Below are 12,829 nucleotides of genomic sequence, written 5' to 3' on the forward strand. Positions count from 1 at the left end.
TGTTAGAGAAGCTGCACAAGACAGGCATATAACTAACTGTGAATTAGACTGCTTATTATGGAAAGGAATTTGGAATTATGTTCCCAAAATCAATGAACTCCATACTCTTTGACCTCCTAGTGATAGACCTTTATTCCAAAGAAAGTAAAGAAAAAGAAAGAAGATACATATTTGCAAAAATACAGCAGCTCTTTTTGTGGTAGAAATGAACAAGAAGCAAAATAGGTGCTCATCAATTGTGGAATCACCATATATGACTGTAATGGAACATTATAGTGCCTTAAGAATTGATAAAAGCAGATGGAAATAGTTTTGAAGAGAGAATCCTGAATTCATTATGTACTTTTAAAAAAGTCAACAATTAATAATAGAGATTTGTGTTATATATATATATATATATATATATATATATACAAATAACTATATCAATAGATTATAGATATATAGAAATTAATATATGGAATAATTACTGCAAATGATAGGATAGTCAGCTTTGTACCTCCTGATGAAATTCCCAAAGAATTTTCTCCTTTATTCACTACTATAACGTTTTTATAAGTTGAAGCTTCTTGATATCCTTGTCTTTTAGGACATATAGCAATAATTAAGTCTTCTAGAGTTAAAAGTAGATTTTCATGGTCTGAATCTCTTTTCATGGATGACAGGAACAGAGCCAGGATATGAATATATGAATGTATCTCACTTTGTATTTCCAGCACTAGCATTTCAATCCATTACTGTAAATAACTGAATTGATTCTTAACTCTTCTGCTTCCTCCCTCAGACTAATAGGCCTAGTATTCTTTTAATTCTATATTGAATACTGTGGGTGCAGTGGAATCTCATTTAGACTCACCAATTTGGATTGTGTGATGACTCAAATATCTATCTCTCACCTTTTGTGTTATGATAGATTACTCTGGGTATGTTTTCAGCCTCCCCACTGTTTCATATGGAGTTACTGAAACAGAAACTTGCAATCTTGCTTAATTTAGTGAATTGATCATTGCTGTAGCAGCTGTATCCTCTGTCCATTTCCCTCATGCTTTATTATTTTTCTCACAGTTTCTGTTACAACTTAGGAAAATAAACTACACTCCTCTTATATCATCCATGATGCCATATTGACAGAACCAATTATTTGGTCTTAGTTGTCACTTTTCAAAAAATATCATTTTAACACTATTGACCACTAACTCCTTCCTTAAAATGTTTTTTCCCCTTGACTTTAATGACTTTATGCCATTCTGGTTTTTATCCTATCCACTCAGACATCTCTTACCCATTCCCTTCATTGGTTCCTCTCTCTTTGCCTTTCTGGTAAATTCTACAAGGTCAATTTTAGAAAGTCTATAGCATTTGAAATAATTCATCACTTTTTTCCTTTTGCTTTTTCCAAAGGGGGTAATTACTTACCCAACACTTTGAGGCACATTTCCCCCATATCACCTCGATCCCTGGAAGGCAGTAGGTGCAACTTAAAAGCAATTTCTATAAAACATTTGTGCCACCAAATTCAATTCTAATTTTGACCCAACTTTAGAGTCTGCTGGGTTGGGCCCCAGATACCTGAGGTTGCCCCGGCAAACTACAGATTTTAATTTGGACTCTTACCTCCCAGTCTCTGGTAGTTCTTTTTCCTCAATTTTTTTTTGTTTTGAAGATCACAAGATTTTTAGCCTAGTATGTTTTTTTCTTCAATATTCCTTTACCTAAGGAAGTAAAGAAGAGACAGATCAGGATCAGAAGAAAAAGCAGCAGGTCTGTGTATTTGTGGCTACAAATCAACTTGAAGAGAGAGAGAGAGAGAGAGAGAGAGAGAGAGAGAGAGAGAGAGAGAGAGAGAGAGAGAGAGACAGAGAGAGAGAGAGAGAGACAGAGGGAGAGAGAGACAGACAGAGAGAGAGACAGAGACAGAGAGACAGACAGATAAAGAGACACAGAGAGAGAGAGAGAGATAGCAACAGAGAGACAGAGACAGAGAGAGAGAGAGAGAGAGAGAGAGAGAGAGAGAGAGAGAGAGAGAGAGAGATCTGGGTAGGGAGGATAGACAACTGCTCATAATTGTTTCTTCCTACCTTAATACTTATAGAATAGGTCTCCAGATAGGCAGGAGAGTATATTTACCTCTTACAGCTTCAAATAGTCTATACAAATAAGTCAAAACATCATAGTGGCTTTTCTCCAAAGCACTAAATGTACATTTCTAACTGCTGTTCCACTTGGAAATAGTTCTGTTGCCTTGAAGTAATCACATTCCTCCAAGAGTGGTTCTTGTTCTTTACTTTTCTGTTTCTATTAATGGTTTTTGGTATAGTTTAATTATTTCAGCTATGTTTGACTTTATGTGATCCCATTTGGAGTTTTCTTGGTAAAGATACGGGAGTGGCTTATCATTTCCTTCTCCAGCTAATTTTACAAATGAGGAAACTGAGGCAAACAGGGTTAAATGACTTGCCCAGAGTCAGAAGTTAGAAGGTATCTGAGATAGATTTGAATTCAGGTCCTCCTGACTACAGGGTGAGTGTTCTATCTATATAGCTGCCCTTCTGTTAATGGTACCATCCAGTTATCCAGTCTTGAAAACATTGTCATTATTGATTCTTTCTTCTTTCTAGTCTTTCACATCCAATCAGACACCAAATCCTGTTCAATCTTCCTTTCTTCATGGTGACTATTACATACATTCCTTTCTTTATCTTTTCACTGCTTGCGCCCTTTTTTATGCTCTCACTATGCCTTAACTATTATAAGCACCAACTAAGTCATCTTCTAGTCTTTTTTCACTACAACTCATGAAGTATATAACTTTAGATTACAATTTCTGCATTCATCATATATATCAAAAGCTGATAATTTTTCTCCTTTAAGAAAGAGAAAGATAATGAACTTATTAAGAATAGAAGTACAGACTGCTTCTCCCCTTTTTGACCTCAATAAAAAGAAATACTATTCTAGAACCTTTGATGAATGTGTTTTCAGAGGATATTGGATGAGTCCATACCAGGAGGAAGTTAGATGCCACTGTTCTGAGCATACCACCTTAGTCAGCATTCCTTTCCAAAAGTTACATATGCCTACTGACTAAATTGATTCTCAACTGATAATATTAGGGGGGGGGAACCATACTCATGTAGACAGAAGTTTATGTCATTGAAGAATTATCACTAGTTCCTCAGAAATACCAGGGTATCCTAGTTCTGGTAGCTCAAATTGTTTGTGAGAATGAAAACTATGAAAAGGGTCCTCAGAGCTTACCTTTCTGTTCTATCTGCATACTGTACTCAGTGAATCACCAAGTCTTCCATTCCTGCTTCTATTGTCTGCATTTTAGCAACTTTGCTCCAGATCTCCAATTTGGCCTCGGTCCATTATTTGACAACAATTTCATTACTTGTATCCAGGTCACCAAGTCCAATCACTTGAAAATCAGAATGGTATAGTGGATAAGGCCCTGGTCTTAAGGTTAACAAGACCCAGATTCCCATTCTGCTTGAGAAACATTAGCAGGGCAAATCATTTAACTCATTGATGTCTTAGTTTCTTTATCTAAAAATTAAATGCTTGGATTCTGAACTCTGTGGTCCTTCTAGTTCTAAATTTATAATTCTATGTCCTTGTAATAGAGGAAATATTGAATGAAGAAATATGTTCTATAATTAATCTGTTCCTTCTGTACTGACCATGTATCTTATGTTTAACACTGACTTCTATCCCATTGCTCAAAGCCTCTTAGGTTGCTTAGGGTTTTAGGTTTAGGAATCAATAGTTTTCTGCCCTTTAATTTTTTTTTTTTACCCTTAGCTCATACTAATCACAGTAATATTTAAATAAACTTTTTTTTGTCCCTAAAATTCCTTCTGGGTCAGAGTTGGTCTTTTACATGAGTTTTTTCATTTTACATCTGAACCTTTAGCTGGCTACATTTTTCCCTGGCAACACAAGCACATCATCATAAAATTGCTGTACAATATTAATGAACTTCTCTGGGCAACCAAATTTCACCATGATCTTCCACAAGTCCTCCCAAATGACAGTATCAAAGGTCTTGGTGAAGTCTACAAACGTTATATACCAATCTGTTTCTGAAATTTCTCCTGAAGTTGTAGGGCAGCAAGACCATGTCAATCATTCCTCAGCCCTTTCTGAAGTCACACTGGCTCTCAGGTAGATGCCTTTCTTCCAGGTGAAGGATCAGCTGATTAAGGAAGACTGGCAAGAATTTTGCCAGCATTAACTAAAAGAGAGGGCCCCACTGTGATTGTCCTAGGGCAACCTGTTTCCTTTTCCTTTATAGAGTTGGATAATGGAGGCATCTTTTATGAGATTCTTGATCTCCCTCCTTTTGCCATATAACCCAGAAATTTTCAGTCAACTTTTTAATGAACAGTAGACTTTTGTCTTGTAGATTTCTGCTGGAATGGAATCAACCCCAGGCATTTGCCACACAAGAGAAGCTGATGGCATTCAAAATCTCCTCTTTAGTTGCAATTTCAGCTAAAGAGGGATTGACTTCAGCAGATAGCCAATGATTTCAGCACTGATTGATGTTAGTCTATTGAGAATATTATGGAAGTGTACAGCCCATTCTTCCATAATTTTGTCCTTATCACTGCTCAGTGTGGCTATATCAGTGTAGAATAGTTCAGAGGCACCAGCGCTCTTTAGCTCATAAATATCCTTCAGGGCAGACTATAAGTGCTTTGATTTTCTGCTATTGGTATAAAACTGAGACTCTTCTGCCTTCTTACAGAGCCAACAATCCTGCATCCCTCTAAGCTTCACTTGCATTTTGCTTTTGATGGCATTAAATACCACCTTCTTAGAGATGGACAAACTGTTGGTAAATCCTTTGGAGGTCTCATTTTTTTGCTTTTGTACCTTCTGAATTTCCCCATCATTTTTATCTAATTAATCCTGATGTTTGTGGGAACAAATGAGATTTCTGTACACCAGATCTCTGAAAAGTTACCCAGTCCTTTTCTGTACCACTAATACTATGTATCCCCAGCTTCCCTCTAGGTCAGCAATAATATGTTCATGCATAAAGTTGCCTTGGGGTCTCCACTTTTTCTTGAATACTTTGCTTTGTCACTCTCATGCCCTCATTACATCACTCATCACAGATGATATAGTCTATTAAATGCCAATACTTGCTTTGATGTTATGTCCATAACTTTTTTTTTTGCATTTAGATAAATGGAAGATAGTGAAAGTGAGAAGGTACTGAGGCATACGAGTCTTCAATCGTAAGTGATTATTTCTTGTTGATGATCCTGATTCCATTCCTCCCAAGGACTCCCTGTTGTGTCTGTGTTTACTCTGGTGTCAAAGTCACTCAGAATCACAAAGCTTGTCTTCTTTTGACACATTGATAATGGTTTCTAGGTTTTCATAAAATTTTCCTTTGACTTTATCAGAGTTCTTCATGGTGGTACTGATGGTGGTGATGATGATGGTGGCCTGGCACTTTCCTGCTAGTGACAAGTGAATTATCATGAGCTTGTTTTTTGTTTCTTTTGGGAGGCATACAAGCTTCCTGACTAGATTAAATATGATTTCAGAACCTATGCCAACTTGACAGTGCTGCTCATCACAATGGCCATTCCAGAAAAATGTATATCTGACTTTGGAAGGTGACCTTCATTTGCCAGTCTTGTTTCACTAAGGGTTGTTTTTTGCATTTGATACCTGCTGAGTTCAGGTCTACTTGATTTCCTGTTGTCCAGGAGTGGATACACATTTAATGTCCCAATGATAAATGGAATCAAAATCACAAAAAATTTTTGTATATTTTTTGAATTTCAATGGCAAAGTCAAATTCCCATCTGAGAATGGTAAACAGGCCAGAACTTGGTGAAACAAATAATTTTTAGGATAGCTTTTCTAACTCCTTCCTCTGCCAGGAGGTAAGCAATATAGTCCTTCAAAAAAATTCTGCTCAAAGACCCAGGGGACTGCTGAATCCTATTGCTGCTTCAGTACAGTGAGAAGATCATCAAATAGTCTAGGTTGCCTGTGTGCAGGGTTGTAACTACAGCTTCCAGTGTATCTTCACCTGATGTTTGGTCATTTGCATGCCACCATAAGACTTAAAAGTAGGCAAAATAGTAAAATTATATAAATATGTTCATATTTTATAGGTTCATATATAAAATATATAACAGTAAAATAATAAAATAGTAACAGCAGGGGTGATGTCTTGATTTATGTGTAAATTGAATTTAAGTGAGGAAGAATTATACAAAGTCATCAGCCTCTTTCTTCCAGAATCATCAAATTCAGGATGATTCTTGATAGTTGTCTTTCATCTAGGAATGAGGACAAGGACTGTTTTGCATCTGATTTGTACCCCCAGAGCTTAGCAGTACATAGTAGTACATTTTTTTAGTTGTTTTTTTTTTTTTTTGCAAGGCAATGGGGTTAAGTGGCTTGCCCAAGGTGACACAGCTAGGTAATTAAGTGTCTAAGGTTGGATTTGAACTCAGGTCCTCCTAACTCCAGGACTGGTGCCCTATCCACTGCACCACCTAGCTGCCCCTAGTAGTACACTTTTAATAAATGTTTTTCATTCATTCATTTTATATCAGCTAAAATGAAAGATCAGAGAATTGATAGTTACAAAACATTTCAATGATAACTTTAAAACTTGCATCACTTGATTCCAAGTTGTTCTTTTTTTCCCCATTATTGCCTTCTGCCTCCAAATTCAGAAATTAGATTACTCACACTTCTATGTCTATATTGAACAGACTTGACAGTTTTATCGAGCCCTTGGCCTTGAGGAAGTCAGCTCTCCATGCAAAAAAAAAAAGTATGCTTATGTGTATATATGTAACAGAATAATAAATAGAAGACAACACCAACTAGAACATCTATGTGTGTATGCAAATCAGCACCTCTCCCAATCAGTATAAGGGTTCACTCCAAGTAGAGGAGATTTAGTTGTTTTATTGGTTGCTTCAGTGAATGATCAAAGGGATCCATTAAATAAAATACAATTCCTAAAGGCTGGCCAATGTCTGAAGGATTTCAGGTGGAGAGAGTAAGTTCAGGAGTCAGGGTTAGCTGTTGATAACACTGTTTTTCTGCTTACATTCCTGTTTGGTGATTTATCCAGAGCCATTTCCAGTCTTGATCCATATCTGGCCACTACACTCAGTTGGCTCTGGAGGAGAAACTAAGGCTGGTAACATTGTACAATCCTCTCTCGCTTAAATCCAATGTACTTGCATGCCTTGGAATCAGCTCCTTGATGTCTGGATCCTCTTTGAGAAAGAAAAACAAACAATAACAACAACTTTTTTGGCAGTTGAGCTGTATATGACAGACTATTTCTTACAGTTTGTTTATCATGGATAGAGTAGTAGTGTAGAGGTAAGGGCAGACAAGATATGGATCAAGAATCCTCCATCTCATTACCATTGAACTTTCTCAGCTTTTAATTTGAAACCTCAACACCTCTCTTGGCTACCCCCTTGTCTAATTTCTAACTCACAATTGTTTGTTTCTTTTCACAAAATCACTTCTCATGGGCATATCTACCCTTAGGAATTTTATAAGAAAGGCTTCAATTTGGAGTCTGACTCTCAGATAAGAGCTAGGTATTTATTACATATACAAAGCACTAATCCACATAATAGCTTTTTTTTTCCCTGAGCATGTTCCATTTATTAGCAAGCTTCTTGTTAGGTTGTATTCGACTCTTTGTGACTATATTTGGGGTTTTCTTGGTAAAACAAATTAGTTTTGATTTATAAGCATAATCAATTTATAAATGTTTCTTAATCAGTCCTTAAAAGATCATTGAAGAATAAACTTTTGTAGAACTTATTAAAAAAAGTCTCAGCCTCAGAAATCAACTAAAAGGACCCTGGGAAAAAACTGAGAAGTGTATTGTACTATTGTTTTTGAGTCTCCTTTTAAAAGGAGCACATATCCTTGAGTCACAATGACATGTGTTTCTGACTATTTAGTTTCCTTATGTAGTGGAAGCATTCTTCTAGGGAGGAAAGATGAGACCCTGCTTAGAGCATAAGGCTATTAGGGGCACTCTAAAAATGCTATGCCTTCTGTGGGTATGTCAGCTGTTCCCTCAACTCACTGATTTTGTTTTTAAATATTGATAGAACTCATGCTGCTATTTCATTTTCTACTAGAAAAATGACTTTGTGTCTGTGACTGTAGTGTTGATATATAACCAATAAATGTACTGCACTGCTATGTCAGTACTTGTCTTGATGATTAATAAAGATTCTAGAAGGTTATAGTGGAAAGGATATTGCATTTAGATTCAGAAGACCTTAACTTAGATATCATCTCTGCCACTAGCAGAGTGAACTAGGAAATGACAGTAGAGGGTGGGGTGGTAGTAGTTTTACAACTAATTCTCTGGGAGGAGAGCTGGCTATATATCCTTATCTACTTAGGTCACAGTTTAATCTACAAGATTATTTTCTTCATTATTTTCATAAATCTAGATAATCAACAAAACAATGAATTAAACCCCATTTGTAGTGTGGGCTGATTTTGGAGGTATAAATATTCGTAATAGTTCTAGGATACTCCTCTGTGACCCTCAAAGCATAGAAACTTTTTGAAACTTAGAAAATTCATTTATAAAATTGTGGAATAATTGAAAAAATATCTTAAGGATTGGCATAAGGAAAACACTTTTACGATTTGTAGTGGCTGGGCTACAAGAACCATAAACTGAAATTCCTTGTTCCTTTCTTTCAACCATTCTTTGAGCCCTGAGCTGACCATTCCATCTGCAGTAGCCAAGTGGGAGAAACAAATTAGCTCTTTACATTGCTTGTATTGGTGACTATCTGGTTCCCCCTCTCCACCCCAATGACTGCTTAATGCTGTATTACATATCTCCACATATTTCCTCCAATGATCTCTTATACCCTTATAAGGGTATATCCACTCTGCCAGTGGATACAATTACCACTGATTCCATACATCCAAATTTAGAAGGGTCCCCTGTATCTCAGATTCATTTAGTCACTGAGAATCAAATTAGATTTTATAAAAGAATATTTACTCCTAAAGATATAATCACAAATATACAGATATATTCCCTCAATATTTTTCAAGCATAATTCCCCTCCTTCCTTCTCCCCAGTCTCTGGTTTTAGATTCTTAGTTTAGCTTAGTTCCTATATGGTATAGTTCCAATTTCAAGACCAAACCCTCAAGTCCTAGGTACCATGGATTCCTAGGGCTTCCATCCTGGGCTGGCTGTCTGTACCACCCTGCCTGGAATCTTGTCTCCAAGGTCACCATGGCTTGAAATCCTCTATCTAAAGGGGATTACCATCTGTACCTCGACACTTAATACAACAATTGAAACAGAAACAGAAACACCCCAAGCTACAGGCTTAGAAGGAAAGGAGGAGGGAAGATATCCCTTCTCCCCAATCTGGTTTAGTTATGGTACCCATGCTATGGGTAAACTTTGTATGATCTTGACCCTCTGGATGAAAGGGGGGACTGGTGAGGTTGCTCCAGTCTGGCAGTTTTGAAGATACCACCTGTTCTGGCTACATGGCCAATCAAAGGAGGCTTCTCCCACTTAGATTGAAAAGCACAGGATGACTCCTCTCAGAAGCAGATTGCCTCCATGTTAGGAGAACTGGGAAATGTGCAAAAGAAGCCCCTATTTCACTTAGATGAGCTGGGAGTTTCCAGCTATAATCTTCTGGTGATATAGAAGAATACTAAGCCTTAATACTATTTATACCACTGTGTCCTAATGTTCTCCAGATTGTCAGTCTTACACTTCAGACCCCAGGCCACCCTAATGCAAGGAAATAATATAGTTGGCTAAAGGTTTGGGCAGAACATGAAAGAATTCACGTAAAAGACTGACAGACCCAGAGGAAATTTTAGGGACAAAACGGTTTATGTAAGAATTGCTGTGATTAGCAGGAGGTAAGAGAAAGAAAGAGTAAAGGTAGTTGAAAACTAACAGCAGCAGTACATGGACAGCATAAGTCGCTATGAGATGATGAGCAATAAGGAAAGGTTACATGGGGGAGATCACTCCCCAAGAGCAGGCTAGCTTCACTGGAAGAAAAGCAGTCCAACTGAGTAGAAAGTACTTTTGAAGGGAGACAGGGAGATGTAGTTGTAGTTGGGGGGTGGGGGGGGTGGGTAGCTCAGAGAACTGAGGTGAGGTAATGAGAGATATGTTGATGAGGGGAAACTTAATCCTTTCAGCTAGAGCAGGGACCACTGTTTGGTTGTTAGGGACGTGTTTTTGCCAGAGAGGAGCAAAAGTAAAGCTAAAAGTTCATTGACTTCATCTCTATAACTTGAACAAAGGGATGGGGATAGGGATGTATATTGTCTCCAACAATGTCAAATGTAAGATATATGGTCACTGCAAAGGGAACTTCATAATAATAATTATAAAAGATATTTTTCTATCCAATATTTCCTCTACTTCAATTTGACTGACTGAGGCACATAAAAAAACCTTGTATCCTCTCATCTACTTGACTAGTGAACCCTTTGGATTTTCAGACATTATCATCTGTCCTTCAATTAAACTGTCTTAAGTGTTTTCACTTTTAATTACATTGTGTGTTCTTTGAGAGTAAGAACTATCTAATTTTTCTTATTTGTATTTCTAGAATTTAGCAGTTTGACACAGTAAATGATGAATATATTTTTCCCTTCATATAAGCACTTATGTAAATATGAATTATTATTAGAATACAATAAAATGTTGATTACCTGTCATTGAGAAATCTAGGTCACAAAGGTATCCAGTAATATATGAACAAACAACTGAATTTGCAATATCTCTTGTATGACTGTTTTGTGAAAATGCATGATTTTCTTCAAAGTTCTTAAATGATGACAACCTAAGAATCCACAAGGTGTCAGTGTTTTGCTTTTGATGTGCTTTAGAAGGTGGATTGAAGGTATCTAGTAGGTTAAACTTAATTATCACTGTATTTGCTTACACATTAAACAAACTTTTATTAAGTGTTTGGTTGTATGGATTGTTCAAGGAGAACTCTGGTGGGAGGGCTTGCCAAGCCCTTCTCAGGGCTGCTCAGACACCTTTTGTTGTCTACCTGTTACCCAACTCTCACCTGTGGCTTAAAGAAGCTAAAGCATGCTCAGTAGCCACACCCTGGGAAACTGTGGAAGGGGTAAAGAAGTTCAGGGTAAACCACAGGCTACAAAGTTATTGGTGAGTTGAGAAGTGTCTACTCCAAACACTTCCGCTAGTGGAATGTGTATGAGAACAATTTGTTCCGATGGCCTTGAAGACAAGTGAAGCAGGTGCTGTGGACAGCTTAGAGATTGGTCTGACAGTGAAGATGCCAAGATCATCCACTATTTCCCCTCATCTTGATTTCTGTCTTGCCACTAGACTTTAATAACTCTGGAAGAGAGAGTGAGAATGAGAGTGAAGTCAACAATTTTGTGTAACTGTCTCTCTTAAAGTCAATTTATGCAGTCATGATGTCATTGGTCCTCTTGGAAAAATGAAGGACAAAGCAACAAATGCCTATTTTGCACAATGTACTATTGTAGAGAAATACTAAGGGAAATAGAGACATGATTCCTCCCCTCCAGGAGCCTGCAAAATAGTGGGGAAATAAGAGGATGTTTTGAATGTTGATAAACTCCAAAGGTTCTGGGTTAAATTGAGGATTATTTTGGTGAGTAATATCAAACAATGCAGGAGAATAGTTGTTTCATTGTTTTCTCTCACAATATTACAAAATAAAGTTTTGTTAAAAAGAAGAAAACTCTTTTCCAATTCTTGGTAAAGCTATTTGTAATTATTCCCTTCTTGATTTTATATTTTCCTACAAATTTTTTGCTATTAAGTCATTTTTTCAGGTGCCTGACACTTCATGAATTTTTCAAATTTGTGATTTTCTTGACAGAAATACTGGAGAAGTTTGCTATTTCTTTCTCCAGCTTATTTTATAGAAAGGGACTGAGGAAAATAGGGTTAAGTGACTTATCCAGGTTCACACATGCTCTTATGCACTGAACCACCTTACCCCCTTCCTATGTATTCTGGGTCTTATTTCAACTATTCCCCCCCACCCCCTTCTCTTTCTACTGACTTTTCTCCAACTTTCTACAAATAAGGAATTTTTGATAATATAAAAACATAAAAAGAGAAAAGAAAAGAATATGAAGAATTTTGAAAGAGTTCTGACTTTAAAATCAGAGGACCTGGCTTTCAAATTTTTCCATTTAGTACCAGTGTGACCTTGGGCATCAATTTTCTAATCTGTAAAATGAGACAATCTTAGCCCTTTAAGACTGTCTAAATAGTATTATCAAAGCACTGGACATCTCAGGAAACTCTGGGATGCTAAAAGAGCTGGGGGGGGGTTTGTTTATTGCCTCTGTCTTCTGGTGAGCTGTTAATCTAATTTGGCTTTTCTTGTAAATCTGCATAACTTCTTGCTTATTACCTCCATCAATATATTCTCATTCAGAGGTTTCTATCTTAAATATAATTTTATAAAAGTTAGATGTGAGACTCATAAGGAATTAACAATTTTCTAGGTTTTTTTTTTTTGCAAGGCAAATGGGGTTAAGTGGCTTGCCCAAGGCCACACGGCTAGGTAATTATCAAGTGTCTGAGACCGGATTTGAACCCAGGTACTCCTGACTCCAAGGCCACCTAGCCGCCCCTGGGAATTTACAATTTTCTCAGCTTTGCAAAGCATTTAAAAAAATTGACCATAGTTTAGGACATAAAAATCTTATAAACAGTTGTAGAAAAGCAAAATATTATCTTATCATATATTATGATACAATTAAAATTATGATCAATAAA

General features: G+C 36.8%; 1 protein-coding gene across 1 annotated transcript in view; it reads left to right on the top strand.

Annotated features, from left to right (window-relative positions):
- CETN3 (centrin 3) overlaps positions 1–12,829 on the top strand; it is a 147,683-nt gene that overhangs the window by 59,480 nt on the left and 75,374 nt on the right. Inside the window, exon 2 of the mRNA XM_074207074.1 lies at positions 5,196–5,249. Coding sequence (XP_074063175.1) covers positions 5,200–5,249 — 50 coding nt within the window. The 5' untranslated portion in view covers positions 5,196–5,199. The remainder of the gene's footprint in view (positions 1–5,195; positions 5,250–12,829) is intronic.

This window comes from Macrotis lagotis, chromosome X (assembly GCF_037893015.1).
Source record: "Macrotis lagotis isolate mMagLag1 chromosome X, bilby.v1.9.chrom.fasta, whole genome shotgun sequence".
In the NCBI taxonomy this organism is placed as follows: domain Eukaryota; kingdom Metazoa; phylum Chordata; class Mammalia; order Peramelemorphia; family Peramelidae; genus Macrotis; species Macrotis lagotis.